General features: G+C 42.3%; 2 protein-coding genes across 5 annotated transcripts in view; one reads left to right on the top strand and one right to left on the bottom strand.

Moving 5' to 3' along the window:
* Positions 1 to 21,031, top strand: part of rnf32 (ring finger protein 32) — a 37,419-nt gene extending 16,388 nt beyond the window's left edge. The window contains exons 8-10 of one of the 4 annotated variants that reach the window (XR_005205004.1): positions 7,362 to 7,413; positions 13,623 to 13,774; positions 20,747 to 21,031. The gene's annotated coding sequence lies outside the window, so the exon portion shown is untranslated. Of the gene's footprint in view, positions 1 to 7,361; positions 7,414 to 13,325; positions 13,441 to 13,622; positions 13,775 to 13,931; positions 15,002 to 20,746 lie in introns of those variants that run through there. The other 3 variants (XR_005205005.1, XR_005205003.1, XR_005205006.1) reach the window with 3 other exon arrangements.
* The window catches only part of lmbr1 (limb development membrane protein 1), a 37,775-nt gene that overhangs the window by 2,394 nt on the left and 10,936 nt on the right, over positions 1 to 24,445 (bottom strand). The window contains exons 6-15 of the mRNA XM_037757403.1: positions 18,011 to 18,137; positions 17,786 to 17,854; positions 17,581 to 17,645; positions 17,274 to 17,346; positions 12,351 to 12,440; positions 11,250 to 11,326; positions 10,696 to 10,773; positions 5,314 to 5,387; positions 4,963 to 5,053; positions 4,073 to 4,139 (exon numbers count right to left, since the gene is read on the bottom strand). Coding sequence (XP_037613331.1) covers positions 4,073 to 4,139; positions 4,963 to 5,053; positions 5,314 to 5,387; positions 10,696 to 10,773; positions 11,250 to 11,326; positions 12,351 to 12,440; positions 17,274 to 17,346; positions 17,581 to 17,645; positions 17,786 to 17,854; positions 18,011 to 18,137 — 811 coding nt within the window. The remainder of the gene's footprint in view (positions 1 to 4,072; positions 4,140 to 4,962; positions 5,054 to 5,313; positions 5,388 to 10,695; positions 10,774 to 11,249; positions 11,327 to 12,350; positions 12,441 to 17,273; positions 17,347 to 17,580; positions 17,646 to 17,785; positions 17,855 to 18,010; positions 18,138 to 24,445) is intronic.

Below are 24,445 nucleotides of genomic sequence, written 5' to 3'. Positions count from 1 at the left end.
ACAGTAACTAATACAAACAATAAACAAGCACAATCTAGTTTCCACGGAGCTGAAGGGTTGCACAATTTCTGACAGATTTCAAGCCAAGAAAAGAGATTACACTAAAACGAAACGTTCTTACTTTTTAACCTTAATAGATAGATATGCCTGACAATGCTGTCATCAAAACATGACAAAGTTTATGTATCTAATTTGATAGAGACAGAAACAAATCCACTCCGGCTTACACGAACAAGCACTGCAAACTTTATGCTTATTATTTTCACCACCTGACTGTGTCTTGGTTAGCAGTATTGTAAGGACTGTTCCCTGTGGAATATGAAAGATGGGTGACTAAGTATAGCAGCAAAGGTGGTACGCAGGTGGACTTCCTTTCTCTCCTAGGACCTTCAGACAGAGATAAAGGAGTAGTTTCTCCTGCAGGCTTTTCTTACTGTAGCTCCACACTGCTAGACCAATTTCAAACCATCTGTCACAGCTGTGTGGAAAGCCATCAGCACCTTATTGTTCTCCTGCTTATCCATTTTGGCCTGCCAATCTAGGTGATCCTGCACTCTACCACGAGGGCTGTGCCATCCAGTAATAAAGTAATGTGGGGATTTGTTTAAAGTCCGGGTAAAGCAAAAATAAATTTTAATATTAAATATCCACACAGCCAAATTTGAATGATTAGAAAAAAATCGCCATGTATACAAAATTAGGCTTCAAAATCATGAAAAAATAAGCAGTATTTTTGAAACTGAAACGCAGGGACCGTGTCCGCTGAAGGCGTTGAAACCAGGAGAGGGTTGATTACAAGCACAGTTATAGTATATACAACATGTTGGCCATCCCACTGCTGCACGCTACTTTTGCAGAATATCAACGTGCATGCTCACTTGATAGTGAAATTGCTCACCTGACGCATGCGCAGTTTTCTAGCTGTCAGGTTTACTTCCGGGGTATGCAGCCCACTGAATATGCACAGTAGTGTTTCTCCCGCTATCACTTTTCTCATCTCAAGGAAAGTTTTACACACATAAAACCTCCATGGATCAAAAATTCATAATACAAAGAGTTATAATCAACCTTGTTTGCTGTTCAAGGTGTCCTGTCAACAGTTTTACAGACGTCTCTTTTACAATGGTGGTGTATGGGGAAAATGCTTTTTGGGATGCAGGGGGCTTTTTTGTTGCAATATTGCGAGTGACAATTGGAAAAAAAATTGTCCCGGTATGCCAGATGGCCACTACACCACTGGCTGTAGTAAGAGTTGTAACTCGCGATTGAGTGGGAAAGCCAACACTAACATGTATAATTTGTTCAGAAACAAATCTCTGATTTTACTTTACCCTGACTTTAACCTTTCAATAACCTGATGTGACCTGTTTTATTTAATGTTACTAATGGTATCTAGGTCTTTTTTGAGATGTTAATTTTACATGCAACACTTACCAAGGAAATTACTGCATCGATATGTTAAACTCATGCACCACAACGATATCCTATTTCAATCATCTCTATGCAGAAATTAGATTCAGACGTGGCACACTGGAGAGGCACGAGTCTTTATACATTCTACTTCTCCTGTAACATCTTCACAGCCTCCGTCGTCAATTAGATTGGGCAATCGATTCAGTGTCTGGAGAGATGTATTTACAGCCGCAGTAAGCAGTTTGCAAGCATCAAGGACCTTTAACAAAATTGCCTGTGAAGAGACGGGGCGAGAGACCCCAGTCGATACAGCTTGCCACTGTGGTCTGGCTACATCCCGCTCTAATGCCAAAGGTTTTGATCTTGGTTTGGTAATTTGAGAAAATCTAATTGGGGGTAAAAAGATGCTTGACATTTGAAATGTCAGGGGTACAGTAGCGGAGACATTAGCATGCAGCTGGTCATGCATCCAAGAAGCCTGTGACAGATTAATAAGGATTGAAAGGCATGGTGGGATTATTTTCTTTGTATGTGAGTAACATTTATATGTGGGGCTACTAGCATTTGTGTCACGCCTGTTTCTTGCTATTAACATATCTAGAAATCACAACATAAAAGGCTCATATCTATGACCAATTGCTCCCAAAAAGGAGCAACATGCGGTTCCTTTTTCTCTACAATCATTTCCTGTCAGCACTTTACTGTATCTAATGTAATAAAAGGAAAAAATATTATATATTTTTTATATAATGGCTGCCTAAAAACAAAGATTTGTTCTTGGAAAAGACACACATTTGATTCCGTCTGTGGTGACCATCAATAAACATCGGTCAGACGATTGTTAAAATATCAACACAGCCTGCTGATTCTCTTCTGTTTTACTGCACAGGTAGTGTGCTTTTTGTAAACGTAGTCATTGTTTTTCAGTGACATTTAATACATTGTTATTACAAAAAAATCTATTACATCTGCTTTAAATGAAAATGTTCCCCCTTTTCTGCACTTCAAACCTACACTACAGATGAGATTAAGTCATCATTAATTAGTTCCACGAATTTAAATCACACACGGACCTAAACTATGTGTTAAAGTTCAACCATTCAACTTAAAAACAAATAGACAGCTTTTCCATTTGGAGTTTTCCAAACAACCATTATCCGTGTGGAAATCGGTGATGCATTGGGAGTTAACACACTTTGTCACTACATTATTAAAACAGACTTTAGCATACTTTTTGTGTTGCGGTACAGTTCCCCTTTCTCTTATACAGTGCATATTTCCCACACTGACACACACACACAAAAAAACACCTCACATCAAGACACAAAACCCTTTCTTGTCTCTTAACATCTCACTTCGTCACACTCAACTCTCCCCGTCTTTCTTTAGCTGGGAGGCCTTTTCTCTTCAACTCCGTCTCATGCATTTATTCCTTTTAATCTATTCAGCGTCACAAAGCAGAACCTGTTGATATTTTGTAAAGCTCCCAATGAGTCACTGTATGCTCGCTCCGTCCCATTTTCCCACTCTGTTGGTCTCTCTCACACACACTCCAATACACACAAACACACACACAGAGTAGTGCTATTTGAACAGCTGTGCTCTGCACTCTGCATGTTTATTAGTGCCATTGTGATGGTGCTACTCCTGTCATTTTTACCCCTTCACCCTGCACTCCTTTCTTGTCACTATGGGAAACTATAGGAGAATTCAACTTGCTAACCTTAATGGTGGCAGCATTTGAAAACTATGGTGGGAGAGGGGCTTTTACTCTGGTTGTTAGTGGCGAGGTTGTTGTGACATCTCTGACGATTCAGTTCAACCTACATTTTTCTTAAAGAAATAGTTTGATATTTTGGGAAATACCGGTTTGCTTATTCTCTTTCTTGCCAAGAGCTTGATGAGAAGATTGATATCACCATAGAAATAGAATAGGAGTAGATGGGTCATTGAACTGTTTGCCGAGGGCGAAAGAAAATGCCGATTGTTGTTGTTATGGTGACAACAGAATACACGTCAGTGAGGCCGTAAAGTGTTGTCGCAGCTCACCAGTAAGAGAGCAGACGAAGCTCCCAGAGACTGATGGCTGGATAGTGAGGTAGCTTGTCCCTCTCCAGGGAGTGAGGAGGAGGGACCGTTAGACCGATAGACTCATCTGGTTCTCTATGCTTCGTAACGTTACCACACCACTGCTCGTTTTAGTCGTTACTGCAAAACCCTCACCCCAGTGAGTCCGCGACTTGCCACAATTCCGTTTAGTTTATAAGGAAGTCAGCTTGCTACAACAGTCACTATGGCAACGGTATGCATAAAAATGTCTGCCGCTCTGACCATTCTGCTACGTTGATTTGAATGGGAATGTCCATTCTACTCCTGTTCTACTTCAATAGTTATCTATAGACTTCTATAGATATACTTTCGTGCCTTTCCGTTAAATATGAAGCTACAGCTAGGTGTCGGTTAACTTAGTTTAGCATAATGACTTGAAACAGAGGGAAACAGCTAGCCTGACTCGGTCCAAAGGTAGCAAAATGTTGCTTTAAACATTTAATCTGTACACACAAGCTTTGTGTGAATTGTGAAATTAGCATGCCCACACACACTCTAAGACAGGCAGGCAAACACACACACACACACACACACACACAGCTGTACTCACCTAGAGTTCTGGACATCACTGGCAGGGCTGAACTCAGAACCAAGATGGACACACAGCAACCAATGATCTACAAATCAACAGATAATCAAACTTCAGATCTCTCGAGCATATAACGTACAGTTATGAGACTAGGGCTGAGTGTTGTCAAGAATCTGACGATATGATACGTATCATGATACAGGGGTTACGATTCAAAAGAAATAAAGTATTGACCGAGTTAATTTTTGCACGTCAACTATTAATTAAAAATACATAGTGTTTTTGAGAAACGATACAGTATCACAAAACATATTATTGCGATACTTGATATCTTCGATATTTTCTTGCACCCCTATGAGCCGTGTGAGGAAAAAGCACCCATTGCACCAACAGTTTCAGCTATGACGTGCCCACACATATGCACACACCACTTGATGTTAAATTGGTTCCACATATTGTACAATTAGTACCTCTGAAGATGCTCATTACCAGGTTCTCTCTGTTGTCCATTCAAGCCCTTTCACTGGAGCGTCATGGCTAGTTAACAAGCCTCACCACTCCCAAACTCATTACCAAGTGAATAGGTGCCACTATGGGCCGAACAGAGCACGCATCCTCCACCCCCCCCTTCCCAACCCCAAAAACCCCACTCTCCCTCTGATGTACAAGAAAGGGGCTTGCACTTTGCCAGTGTTTGCGCAACCCACAAACAAATATTGGACAGATCAACTAAAGCCATTGAGGGGGCCCTGAGGAAAACATTAGTGAGCAGTAGGAGTTCAGAGTGAGAGGAAGGCGGGAGAGAAAAGAGGAAATAGATGAAACACAGGGGGTCCCAAACACATCAGGAGCTATCTCAGCACCCTTGCCCCCACTTCACCCCACCCCCCATCCTCCCATCCCATCTTTACCGTTGTCATGGTTGTGTCATCGTTCCTGGGAGTGAGTCCCTCAAAGACTCGCAGGCTGTAGAAGCCAACGACAGAGGACACCATCAAGTAGCTGTTGAGCGAATCAATCAAGGACCAAAAACACTCATCTGCTGGTAGCAAAGCAGCTTCATTGAGTCGTCTTTTTAAGTATCCCAAGTCTGCACCTTTTCAGCTACGATAAAAGGTGACAAAACAGCACAACGTGTCTTCCGGAAGGTGTCCGGCTGAACTATGTCCTGGGTAAACAAAGCTGGCTTGACAATGTTGCTCTTGGCCGTGGAGCATGCTACTTTGGCCACAGACAAAGAGGGGGGGTCACTGAAAGGATACAACATGAGGATGATCTCCAGCACCGCCTGAGCCACGCCAAATGTGGACAGAGAGGTGTTCCCAATGCCTCGGTCCTGGAAGATGAAGACAGAAAAACTGGGTTATTCAATGACCTTAAATAAATATATCATGAATCAAAAAAGAAAAAGAAAATGGGAAACGACAGCACTGCAGGCAGTTGCACACACACGCAATTACAGAAATCCTGCAAAGTAAGTACGCGGTGCATGAAGAATTTCCCCACTTGAGAAAGACAGAATCAAATTGGCTAAGTAATGAATGGAACAAGATGAAAGAGGCTCTCTTCAAATCACTGTCGATCATACAATATGTGAACAGGTGTTCAAACAAAAACGGCACATTGCTTACGGTAAGAAGAGTGTACAGGCTGAAAGCACGCCAAAAACATAAAAACAACAAAACAAATACTTCGGCAAACACTAGACGTGCCCCCCCACCCACGCCATCCCCCTCCAACCTCTAAAGCCCTAAGGCCTTTTGAAACTGGAGCAGGAGCAAGACATACATCTACATACGCTGCACATACCAAGCATCTGTGTTGTCAAATGATAAATATTTGCTTTTGTCGAACTTGGCACCGGGGTCAGTGTGTTTTATGGGGCACCTACAGTACTATACATTAAGTCCACAAGTAAGACATTTAAAGAAAACACTTATTTGCAGATTTAAGTTGTTTAAAAACTGCCTAAAACTGTATGTTGCATATTCAGATCTTGTAGATAATCATATGAAGTATATATGATAACAACTGTACAGTATTAACAATACCTATATAGTCGACAATACTCCTATTCTATGCTTTATCCTGTCTTTGTGTCATGTGTGCATAGCTGGATATATTCAATGTACAGTTTATTTGTATAGTAATGCATTCAAATACAGCCCCTTGCCATACCAATGCATGACATCAATGTACAGTATTTACTGTTCTTGCAATACTAATACATACTACAGTTGCACAGTCCTAGATTTTGTTTTTAGTTTCTTATTTATGTTTTTTTTTATTGCACTTCATTTCTTCTTTACCCACCTTGAGTGTCCTTATCTTGATTTGTTTTGTAAAAGAGCCTGAAGAAAAAAGGAAAGCCTGGCAGGTCGTTTCATGCCTTTTTATGCAACTGTCATCCCCGAGCTTACTGCAGAGCCATGGTGCAGTGCTCTTTCTCTCTTACGTGGGGAATTAGCAGACAGCATCTGATGTAATTTATTAATGGAGGGAGGGTGGGCATGCATTAAGATTGTGTGTGTGTGTGTGTGTGTGTGTGTGTGTGTGTGTGTGTGTGTGTGTGTGTGTGTGTGTGTGTGTGTGTGTGTGTGTGTGTGTGTGTGTGCACTCACAATATGCGTGTAATATGCGCGCGCTTTAGGACAGCTAGCTTTCACAGTGCGCCTCCTTTCAACTCTTTTCATTCCAGTAGCAGGAAGGGTGATGGAGTGTGTGTTTGTGTGTGTCAAAGAGAGGGAGGGCTCGACGGCGGAGGGTGTGTGTGTGTGTGGGGGGGACTGGTAGATTTGTCTGCGTTGCCTGCCGTGGCTCTTTCAGCAGACACATTGCATTAGTTGCTTGTAAGATTAACACCTCGCAATACCTGCACACTGGCGAGGTTGTCAGTGTTATATTAACACACACAACTATGCCTCACGTCCTGACCGTTTGACCTTAGGTGGGTCCTCGAAGTAATGGTACCATTTTTTTCAATATATTCAAATAGAGAAAGGTAGCCAAGAGAAATCCTAATACTTCTCTTCTACCTTTCACATAATCATAACTCTCTCTCACTCCCTACCCCTCCTGACCCTTATCCACTTGCTCACCAGATAATTCCCCCGGCTATCACACATCTAATGAGTAGGAGAAAGAAGCAGTCATAAAACACAGTAGATATAATATATAGAGGTGCCATTAACTTCAGGTACAGGTTCTGAAAGGGCTCGGATGTATCTACAGCAAATGCATCTGTTCTAAACTGAAGTCTCCTTGTGATCAACACCTTTAACCCTTACTTTCTATTGTTTTGTTTTTTCAGTTTGGTGCTACGGCTTTAACCAAGAGACTGCCATTATTTGATCCCACCACTTGTGAGTATTTACACCTATAGTATATTGAAAGCTTTGACTGTGTCTGAAATCACTACATACTCAGTATGTATACTATCAATCAGCATACTTTTGTTTGATTAAACAGTAGTATGCATCTTTTCGGACGCACTGAACTGTAATTACCACGTCACTTCCTCCTCCTTACCGGCTGGAAACGCGTAACCATGGTAACCCGTGCCAACCCGTGCCAACCTCATGTGACCAAACGACGCTTTGTGAGAATCATAAAGGTCTGAACTAATTTAATATATATATTACGCCGAACAAAGGCAAATCTTATACTTACACTTAAATTGAAGCGTTATCGACGCCACAGAGCTGTCCGTCAATGTCTGTTATGAACTATTTGTTGAACTATAATATTATGGGGGTCTGACTCCCCTAATTAAGACTTGGACCCCCCTGAAAGAGGTAAAAACAACAGTATATATCCTTCTTACCTGTTATTAAATATTACAATATATTTCCCGTATTCATGCCTGAAACAATCTTGTAATACGATTTCAGACACCCCTAAAGTGGACCATACCATTTCTTAACCTTGAACGTCTTGTCTGCGTGCCTCACTCCCATCATTGCAATGGAGACGCTATAGATTAATGTAAGTAGCTAGCTATTGAGTTAGTTTAATACACTTTACTTTCTTACCTTCAGATTTTCTGAATTAGATTGTGGCAACAACAACAAATTCTACAATGTGGAATGTAGACTTATTTTCTATTAGACTTTTTTCAAAGTAAGAAAACACCCTGACAGATTTAGATTATTGGGTAGTCTATGCATAGGCCTAGATACTGTGGTATATTGTGGTAGTAACACATCTGCCCACCTCTTTGGCATGTTGATAGTGTCATTGGTTCTGGTACAGCATTGTCTGGGTCTGTGTTTGAATGGAAATTATGTTGTGTCTGACTTGCTGACAGTTTTGCTCAAGAATACTTTGTTGGTGACCACAAAAGTTGTTGTGTGGTACCTGCCCCATGAGCTTGTGTAATGGATTTGATTTATCATTATCTACAGGCTGCAGACATTACGTTAAATAAGCAAGATACTGTAAGGATTGTAAGACTTGAGTTCACTGAAGCACGCGCCTGCGCTGTACTGGGTTGCCTTTACGCCCTGGAGAAAAAGCTGATTATAGAAAATACAGAAGAAAGAACTGTTTAGTTTTATTAATGCATGTTATATTTTCTGTTGCTCTAATAGTAGAGGTTGGTAATATTGTTATAGACACATTGATCTATTCATTTATACATTTCCTTCTGGATGTCTGAATCAGAAGTTTTGCTCCGATACCACCCACACGGTGGCTCTATCTTTAATCATTGAAGTAATTAACGCTATATTGTGCTATCTATTATTCTGGCCATAGTAGTTTCGCATATTTAATTCCACTTCATCTAGGCATAAAAATTTCAAAATCGTTTCTTGAATGTTTTAACTGTGGAGCTATGGACATTTATTTCCAGAGTGATACAACAGTAGTCCCAGAGGTACTCTCACGGTAAGACCATCTTGTCAAATTGTTCCTTACATCAGTTTCCTGTCATTTTGAATATTAAGTGATGATGATGAGCTATATCAGCCAAGATGGTATTGAACCCTTCCCTCTAGCTCTGCTGGGTGCTAACCTAACAGCATCGTGGCTATAGATTTTTAAATTAATTGATGTTGTTTATGGTGGCGAGAATGGATATTTCTCACTTTCATTCACAAAAGTTGAAAGGCCATAGCTAAGGTAAGCTCGTCAGAGGAAGTCTGAAGGTCCTATTATGTGTGTTTGTGTGTGTTTAGAGAGGGGCAACTTTAGTGAGGTGAAAATTGCAGTCCAGTTGCAGCTAATTGTCCATTTTACAAAATACAGTGTCAAGTGTTGTGGCTACCAAAGAGGAGGGCCTGCAATAACTATTTTATTGGTCCCTCTTAGTGCTTGTTCATCAAGCTGTAAAACACAGTGTCCTTTGACAGAGGCAGCTCCAGTTCTCTTCCTCCTCTCCCTTGTTGCTTCTACAGCATCTCTGCTCCTCAACTCCATCCACCTGCTCCTTCTCTTCTTCTCTCCTAGCTCCTCATCATACTTCTCCACCTCCATCCTCTGCTCTGTAAAGGCAATTGGGGCACTGCTCAGTATGCTAAGGACTATGGCGGGATGCTTAGTAGGAAGGGAAGACAAACATTGACAGGGCACTTCCATTGTGCTCTCCCCCCACAACAATCAGCGCATCGGGGCCTCATTTGACTTTCCCACAGTCTCTTTGCTCCTCCAGACCTCAAACCAGCCGCTCTCTCCATTCTTTATATCACTTTCTCTCCCCTGTCCTTATCTCCCTCCAGACAGCGTGCGGGTAACTGCGAGGGAATTTCTGTGCTAGAGGGGCAGAGAGTTCGAGAGCTGGGAGGGTAGGGTTAACGGGTTGGATAGATGGATATCATATCAGTATCGATTGTTTTGGAGGACGAGACTCCCCCCCACCCATCACTCCTCGTAGTGCTGTGAGATCATCAGAGGTGTGGCAACCATCCAGCTCCACAAACGCATAAACCATTTAGTGGGGCCACACTGTCAGGGAGGACAGCTTCAAGCTGCATGACAAGTGTAATTTGGGGGATTTTCTGCGACGCGTCATGCCAAAGAAAACATCCCTGCTCAATAAAATAATTGGAATGTCGAGGGCAGCTCTGTCAGTTGCCCGCGAGACGCGAAATGAAATGAGGGGGAAATAGGATACATTATGTTGCCCCCTCTCAGACAAGAATGCAACCACAAACGCACACACGTAACAAGCACACGCACGCACGCCGCTCTGTCACTGCAGATGAGATGAGATAAGGAGAGCTTAAAACACATTGCATGTTAGGCGGAGATGAGAATCTCTAAGAGCCATTCCACACTTAGTCTGCCTCACAGTAAGAGCCCTTCACCTGGCCCTGTCTGCCTTTGCAGGAGGGAGGAAAAGCAGCTTATTCACCCACTGCGGACTTGAGACACGTAGCGAGCTCATTGAAATCTGCACACCGCTGTGAAATGACTTTCAATGAGCTTCCAAAACAAAACCAGAGGCACAAGGTTCAAGCCTGATTAACATCTGGTCGGGTCTTTTCTTCCAACAAGCATCTGAGCATATCCGGAATTTGATTTATGTCTCCGCCAGGAACATGGCAGGTCTGATAGGCGAGCTCTTCTGCAGTTTACATTCTGGGCGTGTGTGTGTGTGTGTGTGTGAGGAGTAGAAACGTACTTAGGTTAGACAGAAGGCTTACCGTGGATCCCTTGGGCATGGCAGTCTCATCCACTAGAAGGTAGAGGATATTAAATGCCACCATAAGAACTGAGATTGTCTGCGGACAGAGAGGAAGATAAAGATTTGTTTACACATGGTATAATTATAAAAATCAAATCCCTCAAAGTATCCAGCATCATGATCTAATTGAATTGTAGCGGACTTGCTGATCCATGCATAATAACCATCTTGTGATTGTAAACTGCTCCAACATTAAGCTTCTCAAAACCTGAACAATGTGAGGGTTTGTTTGATGCACGTGCCATGTCTCTCACATGGCCTCATCTAACAATATCAGCCGGCATAAACAGTATTCCCACACTATAATCTAATGCAAATCACAGCTGTTGCAGGTGGCTATTCAGCATTGTCTTAAACAGCTATTAAACAAAAGTAGTTTCCACACCCAGACTCAGAGCTGTTAAGAGGATGGGGTTTGAGGTACAGGGTGTTAGTCCCAGTGGCCACCAGCCAGGCTGTATACGCCATGAGCAAACAGTTTGGGCTTAATGATAGGTCAGTCCCGGCACTCACCGTTCCTGCGAGCAGGATCAGCATCACTATGGGATACAACAAGTTCTTCTCCCAACCTGATGCTTTCTTTCTTCTCTCTGAGGGGAAATGAGAGGGAGCCAAAATGTGAAGTTATTAGTCTTAAGAAATAGATGTACAACCAACTCTTAATTACAAGATTCAGAGATACAAACCACTTTCCACCGCTGGTTAATTAATATATTCATCAAAGACAAATAGTGAAACCACAAGCCCTCTGGCTTTATTTACAGGGTTTGTACAGCTTGATCTGGTTAAACACAATCTCACCTCTCATCGCAACCACCCCCCTCTAGGTAATATATATTTCATAATCTTCAAAAATGATGCTCTTCCTCTTTAATTAGTCCCACTCATCATTGCCTTAATTAGTGGAAAGAATAATAAATCCTGGATAAAAAGAAATGCAACAAAATGAATTCTGTGATTTATATTTTGTGTGTGTGCGGTGGGCAACTACTGTGCCTCATTCTTCCCGAGCCAGATGAAACATTTCAAGTTTATATCTTCCATCTTCCTCTTATTTCAACAGCTCATCAGTCATGTTTGTAGACACCGCTGACAGCTTGTAGACCACATGCACTATATCTTCTATTATGGACATCCACAGTACCCAACAATGTGTATTCGACTGCCCTCTAGTCCTTGCCATATTGACTTTCTTTCTCTATTTCCAACCTTGTTAGTCCTCCTTATTCTCAAAGTGCACCCACCCTGCCTGCCCGAGAAGTTTGCCAAGTGCACTTTATATGCACCATCCTTCTAAATTAATGACATCACTAAAAGGCTTGCTACAATATAAAGTTTGCATCTTGTCCAATATCCTAAGTGCCTTTGTGCTCTCCTCCCCCCCACCCTGCTCCCCAAAAGCCTCAGGCCTCATTTATAATATCCTAAAATGGATGGAAAATTATCAGGCAGTTCTGGTCCAAATCCAAATTAAGAAATTAAGGCAGACGGGGAGAAAGCGGCTGCCTGTCAGCAATATGTAAAAAGCTAACTTCTTGGCATATATTTCCATGGCAATTCAAGGTCTAAAGACAAAATATATCAACCTCGCTGTCACATAATACAAATACTTACCCAATTTATTCCTCTGATTTCTAATGTTGTCCAGTTCTTTGTTGAGCTGGTGAGTAAAGCTTCCTCGAGTATAAGTGTGTGAGGATGATCCTGCGGAAACAGAAACCAATGAAATTAATTAAATGTGTTGCATAATCAGATGCTGTCTAAGCCTACAGCTAACAATAATTTTCATTATCCATAAATCTGCAGCTAATGTTTTCAATTAATGGATTAATCATTAAGTCTAAGAAATGTCCAAAAAATGTTGAAAATGCCCATCACAAGTTCTGAAAGTCTTGCTTGCCTGGCAGTTACATTAGTGCCAGGCGCCAGTTAAACGTGTGGCATGTTCAGTTCGTCTCTTTTCCGTTGGCGCAGGTGTGTGTGGGGGCGATCTTCGAAGAATGATCGAATAGTTCCCAGGGATTATCGATTAGTATTTTTGCTTGAAATGCCCATCCCTGGAAACTTTGTCTTTTTGCTTGATTAAACAAATTAAAACAATTAAAAAATAGTTGATTATCTTTTGTCAATCGACTAATGTTTGAGCTCTAATGTTGTTTCAACAGGTAACATACTAAAGCACCACTTTTTTGCGTGATACAGTATCTGCCAGACAACTCAAGAAACTCTTGATTCAGGTGTTAAACAGTATTGTTAGGCATTTCTCATGCACCAAAAACATCAAATAAAAAAAAAAAAAGAAAATGATGTCCTAATTATGGATGTCAACGTCTAAATGTATTTGTCATGCTTCGGCATACGGTATTTAACTTATCTTTATTAAGAAATCCCATCAAAACAAGTAATCATGCTCGGAACACAACAATGTGATCTCAAACAAGTAAAAATAATCTCTTGTGTCAGGAGCTGTCTAGCACATGCCACAACTGGTTGAGTGGGCTGGAGAAGACAGCAAGGGATTCTCCAGGAAAACCACAAGGCCGGCTCATTTAAGGCTAATTTATCTATTTGACTCTGTTTTCCTTCCAGCTCGACGCACTAACGTAGAGGCCCCTAGGAGCCAAACTGGAAGAGTATCCATTTGCATCCCCCTGGGGTGATTGGCAGATCAAGACCAATTAGTTCAGTGTTACACCGTTACTAGCGTGCAATAAAAATACCATCTTTCATCTTTGTTACAGGAGTGAAGGACCAATCACTTTGATCAAACCCTTTTTCTTCCCTCTGTTATTATGACACGCCCTGTCTGGATGGGTTTTAAGTAGGCAAAAGACGTGAGATAGACGGGGAGAGAGAGAGTTAACAGTGTTGTCTGTGCCCTCGCAGATACCTGTCCCAGGATCTAAGCGGGGAAAGTTTGAACCCTCCGAGCAAATGCAGTCACAACACAACAGGAAATGTCACGGACAGTTCAACAGCTCTTTTTCTCCAGAGACGAACTGAACACTCTGCCTCGGGGTAGCCAAATCTGCTCAGCCGTAAGTGAACTAATATATCACCTTTGTGCATAACATATCCAAACATGGCCTTCCCCGTCACCCGGGACTGATAAATCATTGATCAAATGAACAGTAAGATCTTAATAGCCATGAAAAACAGCACTAAAGACAAAGAACAATATCATTACTTGGTTAGGGCCGTAGAGGAAAATGGTGAGAATTTCAACTGCAGTATCTTCAATGACATCACCCTAAACTGGAGTTAAATATATCCTTCTTCTCCTGCTGCTGGCAACATCAAGTCAGAGACTGAGTTACAGCGAGGCAGAGATGCTGAGTGAGGCTTCTGGCAGCCAGGAAGGCCCGGAGTAATTCAACGTATCCTCTCCAACCTTCACCACAGTCGAAAAATTACGTCATCCACACATATGCTAAACACCATGCTGAGACAACAGAGGCACCGGCAAGGTCATTGTGCCGCATAGCATCTGGACAGGCGCTCTGTTGCTCTGCTATCAGCAGATCAGGGTCTTGAGAGGGCAGCGTGGACAAGTGTGTGTATGCCACAGTGAGTGTACTGCAGTATGTCTGTGTACTCTGGTTATTAGATTGCACTTTTACAGTATCTTCTAAGCTAATAACCCATTTAAATCAGAAACACAGTGGTTATCTAATTGGATACAATTTGCAGACATTAGGTTGGATCTACAACCTGAATTCTTTGAGGCAAAGTTCTTTCAGCAGGGAAGACTCATCTTGAAGATGCTTTTAGATTCATATTAAGAAGACAAGACCAGTTGTGCGCACTATTCCGTCAAACATAAGCACCACTTTGTGTTTCCCTTTAAGTAAAGCATTTTTGCTTGTATCGCAACTTCAAAAATTACCTCTTTTGTCTGGGATATCTATAACTTTTGTAAACTTGGCAGTTGCAGTGTGTAGGATCTGGCGACATCTAGTGGTGAGGTTGCAGATTGCAACCCACTAAAACCTCTCCCGTGTGCAAAGAGTGTAGGAGAACTACGCGAATGGCCCCATCTGGAGCCAGTAGTAAGAGTAGCATAGGTAGTTTAGAGAATAGCAGAGCCAGTGTATATTGAGTTTATGTGTACGCGGTAAGTTACATGTAGTGGTGAAGCAAGAGAGAGAGAGCGGCGGCGAATGTGTGTGAGCAAAAAAGTGAGCTAATGGAGCAGAAGACAGAGTTAGTTTAGCTTTGAGAATATCAAGTGAATGTGCGGAAATAAATGCTGCAGCTCCTCAAAACCGTGGCTGCGTCCGAAATCTCACACTCTGCCCTACATACTCAATATCTGTACTATCGTTCAACATACTTTTGTGTGTGAATAAACAGTAGTATGCATCTTTTCGGATGCACTGAGCAGTAATTTACATCGTCACTTCCTGAGAGCCTCCTTGCCCGTTGAAGATCTATAACCATGGTAACCCATGCCAACCTCATGTGACCAAACGATGATTTGTGAGAAGTCTGAACTAATTTAAAACCTATATTGAGTCTAGCAAAGTGAAATCTTATACTGACATTTAAATTGAAGCGTTATTGACTTTACAGAGCTGTCCTTCAGCGTTTGTTATGGACGTTGTCGTCACTACCTCATTGCATTGTGGAATATTTATGCCACCGTAGAGTCAGTCATATATACTGTTTTAGCGTACTGAATAGCATGTTAGTATGGAATTTCGGACGCAACCCGCGTCTTGTTCTCCCGGCGACTGAGAGGAGTGACGGGGGTTAACTCTAACTTTGGTTTGCCCTTTCTGGGCTACTGTAGAAACATGGCAGCCATCTCTGTGAAGAGGACCCGCTCCATAGATATAAACGGCTTATTCTAAGGTAACGAAAACACAACAATTCTTATTATCAGGTTATTATACACTAAAGAAAACATACTTATACTTATTAAATTAAGTTACATACTTATTAATATGATCTATAGATCGCCCTAAAGGCTACACGCTGTTCCTTTAAGCCTCAATATATTTCAAAGCAGCAAAGAATGGGTGCAACATTGTGTAATAAAATTTTAAAATTGGTTTCTCGTAACTGTTAGCAGTTTATCTGATAGTTCTAGTGGCATGTCTCTAAACATTATACATATTAGATTCATCCTAACCATGACAAGAAAAACAGACACACATGTCCAATCAGACAATTTAAGCCACAACCTTCTGATCTGTAAGACTTTAAATATCAACAGTGTCATTAAAAATGGACAATTGCATGTAGAGAGAAGACAACAAAAGGCCCAGACGTGTAAATAAACATAGATGAATCAACTGATGTGGCTCAACAGTCCACATCTGCAAACACCAACTGGGTCAGAGAGGATAATCTGTTCGAGGAGCTGGATGCAGAGCAGACAGGTGAAGCAAGAAGACAACATTGCTCGCCTCTGGAGTGTGTCCTGTGCACTGTTCCTGAACTGCCGTCTACTCGGCAGATCAAAGGGACACCACTCTAGCCTTCAGTTTCACCAATGGGTGAGCAGGAACGTTGAGCATGTACACACGGTATGTGCATAAAAAAAAATTCACGTCAACATCCTCCATTGCCTCTAATTCACGCTTTTTTTAAAGACAAAACTGTACTGCAGCTTGGCCTCGGTGCGCACATAAAGATGTTGACCACAGTTATTTTTTTGCCTCACAGAGACTTGTAAAGATCAAACAGTGTCGGAGATGATAAGGAACAGATTACAATTATTCTATCAGTTAGTTCAAAGCAGGGCAGCGCGGAACGAACCCAAAGGAACCCTACGCATTGGTGGCAGTCTAAGGAGGTGGCCGGTGTGGCATTCGAAAACAAGGCGCTATCAGGGAGCGATCTCCCTTACCTCCCTGGTTTGAAAGGACGCTCATCCTCTTCATTTACTCGCATCTGTACACTTGGTTGCGTGCTTGAGTTAATATTAAAGTAGGTTCTGGAATTTGGCCCAAATACTTCCTGCTTTTTGAGATTATTCAACGTCAAACAAGGAATTTGGGAACACAGAGGACTTGACGTGAAAAGGAAATGCAGGCTAAAAAAATAATCTACACCATCCTTAAACTTTCCCTTTGTGTCGGAGTCCAGTGAAAAGCACACGGCTCCTAGTCTCTTTTCAGAAGGAACTGAAAAGTCTCTTTAATGTCCACAAGACCTAGCCAAAAAGTTCTTGTAAAACATTTAATTTCCATCCTATTACCCGGGCAACCATTCTAGGCCTGACATTAAATGAGGCAATCATTTCACGTGTGTCTTAAATGGATCCTTAAAAACTTCCTAAACATAAAATATGGTCCGTGCCATGTGGCTGCTCTGCCCTTTAGCAGAAAGTTATGAGAGTAAGACAGCGGTGGGGAAAGGCCGCTGTCGAGTGTGTGTGTTGATTTTTCGCCAGTGTCTGTGTGTTGTGAGTGTGTGTGGCTGAATTTTCAATGCTAATTGATTCCAGTGTGGCGCGCTCCATCACACCCAATAGGGCAGTCAACCCCTCCCCTCCCCTATAATGTGCCAACACGTCTCCCACAGACATACCGTTTAATCTCCTCTGAAGGGCTTCCTCCTGCAAATGGATGCAGTAAATCTGCTCATCCAGGTCCTCCAGGATCTGAAGGGAGGGAGCAGAGGAGGAAGAGATGAAATGGGTTATAATTAGGCCCAAAGTGGGACTGGAGAGATGGCAGATGGGAGGATGAGTTGGTGATGTATTTGTAGTCCTCTGTCGCGCATGTAAATGGCCGACTGTGACAAACGGTGGCTTCAAGTTCAACTCTGTAGTCTTTCAGAGAAAATGGCTAGTTTTAAATTTCTACTGTTCAAACCACAAATATTGATTACTTACTGTTGGCTTCACTAGTAACTGGCCCATGATGGTGAACATCCTGGACAATCCCACAGGAGTGCACACTACACGTGAGACAGAAAACAGCGTTAGTGTTTAACCACAGTAAGGTGAAATCATTCAGCAATATTACATTAATGGTAGCTCAACAACACATCAACAATGATACGTAGCAGTGTGTATAAGAAGAAATGAAATGGCTTACTGAGTAAAAGCAGTCCTCCCATCAGAGATATACAGGAGTAGAGGTATGGTAGGTAAAATTCCCAAAGATCTACAGAAGAAAATACATTCATTTAATAAAACAATATAGAACATTTTGGGGAAATACGTTCTGCCAGAAGGGATAATTTCCCAAATTGTTGAACTATACCTTACAAATACAAGAGATTTACAAGCACAAAGGACACAGAAACCTTTAAAAACGTACCGTAGAGTGACTCCATACTGGCTGCATCATTGTCAATGAGCGCTGACGCTACCCACACGATGCCCAGGATGAGCAAAGCCAGCAGGAAGAGCATCACAAAGGTCTCTAGAATACGCGCCCTAATGCCCTGACAGAAAAAGTGCACAGAGAATTTTTTTTTAATAGAATTAGATATGGCTACGATTAGAATCAGTATCATAATAAACATAAAAAAAACACATTAATCAGCTGGGAGGTGGTATTACCTGCATTTCATATCAATTTTTTAAACACAAAACAAGTTTAATTTTACGAGACGTCTCCCTCCTCCCTCCATCCTGCCTCGTTCATATTAAACACCATCATCTCCATTCACAGCACACAAACATGACATAAACGCTCCCACGGATTCCTGTGTAAAACAGCTCTGTTATACACATATTGGGGTCTATAAAGTGGGTCTAACAGGGGCTGGTGGTGGTGGAGGTGAAATTAAAAAGAGTAAGGGGACAGGGGGTGGGGTTGGAGGAGGGGTGGGGGGGTGCTGTAAGGAGCATGAAGCCTGGCTGGGTCAGCTACTGTCTGCGATCAAGAGCAGGCCTCCCATCTGGGGCCGATTAGGAGCTCTCTTAGCACCGCGGTCGTGTCCCGGGCCGCGCAGACGAGAGGGTTTTGGGGTAATTTGGGTTTTCCGGGTCACAAACTGCTGAGTGGTTAATAAAGTCCTCCTCTACCTGTTCACACAGTTTCCATTTCCCCCCCTGCTGGAGAGCCGAGCTGTCTAGCACTGTAAGATAGATAGGCGTTCCCATACATATGTCAGGTAGGCTACCAGGCGCGGGATAACAAGGGCTCCCTGCTTCTGGAGCGCTGCTTAAATTGGGCACACATGAGCAATTTGTTACCAGCTAACATAATGGCCGTGCGGTTGCTGTTCAGTATTTGCCAACAGGTAGATGAAGGGGGTCTCTCTTTGAAAGTTCCCCCGTTAATCAAGTCGCTTTATGGAATGGAAATGGTTTCAATTCTGCAGATTAAATCAGACAAGGCTTAGTTTTTTTTTAGTTTCCCAACACAGTTCATGATTGCCATCAGAACCACCTGTCCTTCAGCATTTTCATTACAATTTGGGTCACTGTTTAATAGCCGTCTTGTCTCTAATGCAACCTAAAATATAGTCCCTTCTAATCCACTCTTGAGCTCTTATCTCTTTAACAAGCACCTTTCTCACAGACAGCATATGAGCATTCAAGGGTCACAGACATATATAGTAAATTTAAAGGGAATATTTTATGCTCTTTTTCCAGAAAATGTTTACTCGGGTTGGGAATCACCAGAAGCCCCACAATATAATATTATCACAATACTTCAGTCACGATATGATCTTACTGCGATTTTAAACATTTTGCGATATGCTGAGTATTGCGATAAGATATATTGCTATTTATTCTCTCTTTTCAACTGCAAAGTATCCAGTTTGTTATCATTTGTTTTATCTAATAAGATACAGTTTTCACTCTGTTCGTCTCAGTTTTCATTCAGATATCTTGACCCCTTTGCAAATGGCCTAGACAGTTTTTCCTCGCCAAAATTTAGCGTTCTTCCCGACAAGCTAACATGACAGATGATTGGTTCCTTGTTTCTTTGTTTGTTTTTGTTTCATATGATATCAGTATCTTCACTCTAGCTTTAAGACTGAGCCCGCTACAATCTCTGAAAGACAGAATAGCGGCCGTTGGATGAAGAGTTTAATAGTTAATATTCAAATGTGTTAAAAAAACGCTCTATTTTCTCAAACCGGCTGTGCTGCAGCACCTCTTTTCACCCTTTGTCTGAAACGCTCTGTTTGAGCTCCTGCCCCTACCGAAAAGCCCAGTCTGCTCTGATTGGTCAGCTGGCCCACTCTGTTGTGATTGGTCAACCAAACCAAACTCTTTTGGACTCCACTCCGGCTCTGCTCTAACTAACTTTGCTTGCGGGCGTGCCAAACTAGCAGTTATGCAAATGTGTTACTTGATGACATCACCACGCTACGGAAGAAAAGGCGGGACTTCAAGCGAGGTGTTTCAGGCAGTTCAGGAGCAGTGTTTCTCCCTTTGGCGTGTACTTTGGGCTTTTTAAACTTTGCAAACCTTTTACATGCACAAAATAACTATTTAACACACTAAAGGAAAGGGGAAAAAGCACAAAAGCATAAGAGGTCCCCTTTAATGTCTACACATTATCACTGACTCATTCAGTCCATATTTTGAATAGTGATATAGGGATTTAAGCTTATTCTCAGACTCCATTCATTGTCAGTGGTGAAAATCCCCCCGTAGCATCCTTTAGCTATTACTGAGCAATCACTCGCCTCCTTTTACGTGATATTGTGGAAAAGCCTCAGTGAGTTAGAGTAGAATTTTCTAGCACAACAGGGAGGAAAGTGGGCAGGGTCTGGAGTGCCCCAGTGTGGCCAAGGTGGACACTGCAGCCACTCGACAGGTAACGTTAGTGGGGCCTTATAGAGTCTTAAGTCAGCACGAAACAAACCTAAAAAATCTTAGCAATGTGTTGTGAACAAATATACATCATTAATAGATATGTCACAGTGATAACATATCTTAAGGGAACTATATATGTATATTTTGTTTAATGCTATACACCAATAATCATACTCCATACAGATCAATGCATTAAAATATAGCCACAAATCTGACTTGGACATTAAATCCTGCTGACTGCCTCATGCTCTTTTGCCCACTCTGTGTTCACTAGATGGATGCTTCAATCGAGCATCTCACAGATCAACTGGGCAGTGAGGAAAACACTCAACGCTGCCGAATAAAAAAAAAAAAAAAAAAAGGAGGAGGGAGAAAGGAAGAGATGGAGAGCGATAGAGAGAAATAAAGAGGGAGGACAACAGAGGGAGACTGGTGGAGGAGAGGAGTCAACGTCTGAGCACATCTCATTCCCCGGAGGTAAGAGAGGTGAGAGAGGAATGCTTTCAGGGACTTCAGCCACGTCCCACACGCGCTCTCTTAAGGATGCATCAGGACGAGCAGAAGCCGCAGGCAGGACGCGCGTCCTCTCAAGCGCACCAGTCCACCTTAACAAGCTGCCCATGCCATGCTGAAGGTGTATTCCCTTTAGATAGGCCTCTCAATCATTTATAAGACTCAAATCATTACCCATTCAGATCATTTAGGGCAAAGGCAATGCTTGTCACCTCCCTTACTATCATCCCTGGCTGCTGCCTTGCTGGAAGAACAATCCACTGTGTCAGACGTGATTGGACTGTGCAGGAAGGAAGGGGACGCTGAACTGTGAGCCCAGATTGGTTTCATTGATCCATGCACATGCATGACATTGCACACTGGATGTTATGTCTATCCTTACCTATTCTTGCAAGGGAAAATAAGTCCTTTGTTCCTCACCACATAGATAAGGAAGGGCAAACGTGTGGGATAAAAATAGGAAAATGCAACTAAGCTATCATCACTGATCAAAGATAAAACTGTCAACTGGTGAGGGAAGGGAGGGAAAAAAGAAAAGGACCTGTGCCTTGGCATCCAGAGCGCCCGCTGAAAGTTTCTATTCTTGCCATTCTAAATGTGTAACTACCTCTAAATATAGCAGCTCTGAAATATTCAGCATCCCCTGATCCTCACACCGACATCGAGTGAGGGGCTGCTTAACTGCAGCTATGCTCCAACAAGACTGGAGAGACTTCCAAGAAACGCGTGTAGTGGCCAGAGAGAAAAAGTAACCGCTTCATATGCAACAACCAAACAAAACATGCATGAATCCACATACGCACACGCAGACGACCCAGCAAAGTAAATCAACCTCCAAATCCACCCAATTACACAAAGCCGCAGAGGGGCCTGGAAACAGTTCACAAGCTTTCTCGCCTAGCTTGTGCTGCAGAAAGCATAATCTGCCACTGTCTTTGATGTAGTGCTTCGACCGATGAATCCAACAGAGGGTTCACCTCTGGAAGTTGAACGCCACTGTGCAATGGTGGACAAGTGGAAGAGAGAGATGATACTTGGGAAGGTGCAGGGCTGTGTTGGATGTTAGAGGGGGGGGGAAGAGACAGAAAGAAATCAGACAAAGAGAGTTAGGTGGTGCAGGAGCTTCCGAGTCGCCGCCATCAATCCTTAGCAGGTCAGCAGGCGGTGGCAGAGATCATCCCGCAGACCATCCTTCTGCTCACTGTCAGGGGCGTGTGGAACAAGGGCCAAGAGTGTAATAAGTGAGGGAGGGGGCAGGGTCCTTGTTTTGCTCCCCAGCAAAAAGGACTGCCCTCTTTGCTAAAGACATGCCAGATGCCCAGGGACCTTATTAGTGTATCCTTCAACCGGTCGGCCACAGCGCAGTGACCGTGTCAGAGACAGAAAGCAGAGGAGAGGGACACTCCCCTGTAAAGCTGCACAATCAACTTCTAAAGACTCTTAATAAGACTTCTTAATAAAGCACCAATGACACGAGAGCATGGAAAATGATCGGCATCACATCGTATCGTTCAAACCGAGGAGGGGGGGAGGCGCATTTCGAAAAAAAAAAAGAGAAAACGTTGTTGTTCAGTGTGAAAGTTCAGTAGTGGTTTTTGGGATGTGAATTAAAACTCCCGTTTCCCTGCTGGTTTCATGACGGATTCACCAGATGAGTCAGAAATTAAATGAAGGAAGCAGCTTTCTGATGTTTGCTGAGTTTTATTTGACATCCTACAGTGACGACAGCTTGTTCTGATTACACAAAAGGTGTCAGACTGATAAGTCTTCAAAGAATAAATGACTGTATCCTGGCTTTTCCCGCAAGCAAAAGGTTAAAACCAAGTAGCCTATCAACATAATACTACTTAAAGTTATGTAAATGAGTTGTAGTAATTCAGTCTGCGTGTATGATAGAGGATATCCCGCTTTAAAATCAGGAAAAAAACTGCTAAAAGAGCTTCAGAACTTGTCACTTAGGTTAGAAAAACTGAGTCACGAGAGGAAAGGGGGGAAGAAATCCTGAGCAAACGGCTTGTTCTTTTTTTAAATTCCCAGCTCGAACTAATATGTTGCCATGGTAACGAACATTGTAACAGGCAGCTTTAGGGAGACATTGTGACCTTAAAGGAAGGTATGTAAACACCACTTTATATTCTCCGGCTGGCCCTGCCCGAAAGAAGGCCTGGGAAAAATGTCTGCATGTGCAGGAGATTTGAAATAAATATCCAGGCCCCCATTGTGGAGCTCCAACAAAGACGAGTATCTTAGTAACACCACGCGGGCTTGCTCGGCGAGACGTTTTCTCTCCCCCCCCCCCACCACCTCCTTCCCCTCCTCTCCCTCCACAATAAACACACTTCTCATCATTGGCGGGTTAGGGCTTAGGATGAGATTGATGAGGAGTTTCTTTAACTACCAGATGAAACCTGTTGGCCCTTTGCTGGGTCAGTCAGGGGGTCAGACTCGTTCCAACTCGTTTCAGGATCAAACACATTTCAATACTGTGGGTAAGACCAAAAGACTATTCACTGCAAAGCATACTTTCCACAACACTAGAAAAAAATATTAAAATCTACTGGTAATTGTGCATACTTTTCATCATACTAAATAATTGTTTGTAACTCAGGCTGTGGCATTGAATGCATACTCTTTAGCTGGAGATAATAAACATCTGAGCATAAGAAAATAAGATTAGACTACACTAGAAATAGAGCAGGAAGTTGTCATTGTCAAAACTTTTTTATATATATATATATATATATATATATATACATACACCTTGATCTAATAGTTTTTGAGTAAATATAGCTTCAAGATATCATACACGCCATGTAGATTTATTAAGCCAACTTAAGTCGCTTGATATAAATAGAAGTCTGAACAAAGGCGGGCGCTGATGTCTTCACAGTCTTTGTCAGAACACGCTGATCATCTCAATAAGGATGACAGGGACGGCTCTCATCATTATAATGCCATCTACTGGTGGTGCGGCGACAACTAGAAGTGACAGAAATGCTTTATAAAGCCTCAAAAGAGGACATTTTGATCTTTCCCAGTGCACTCAAAACAGCCAAACAAAAGTACTTTATATGCAACATACAGAAATACACCACGCTATAGAGGCTATAGAAGCAAAAAAAACCTGAACTACACAACGACCTTTAGTGGCCTCAGCGACGCAGCTCTTCTGCAAAGATTTGAGAACCCAGCAGTAAAGCGGGAGACATTTTACAGCAGCAAATAAAGCCAGATCATCAACATCTGACATCAAGACCCTAAGTCGCTCCGATTCATCCACAATTTGGACAATTTGTTAAACTATTAATCACTCAGGTGACAGAGCCTCTAAAGAGCTGAACAGTTAACATTAAGAAAAAACATCCACATTTCCATCTTTATTCTGGTGGCGTCTTTTAGTACATCGTCAAAAGTAAACACAGCCACATGAAAAGGCTGACTTACAACGTTAGTAGTGAAA

Source organism: Sebastes umbrosus, chromosome 21 (genome assembly GCF_015220745.1).
Source record: "Sebastes umbrosus isolate fSebUmb1 chromosome 21, fSebUmb1.pri, whole genome shotgun sequence".
Lineage (NCBI taxonomy): Eukaryota > Metazoa > Chordata > Actinopteri > Perciformes > Sebastidae > Sebastes > Sebastes umbrosus.
Note: the sequence above shows the minus strand (reverse complement) of the source record. Positions and strands in the feature narration are given on the sequence as shown.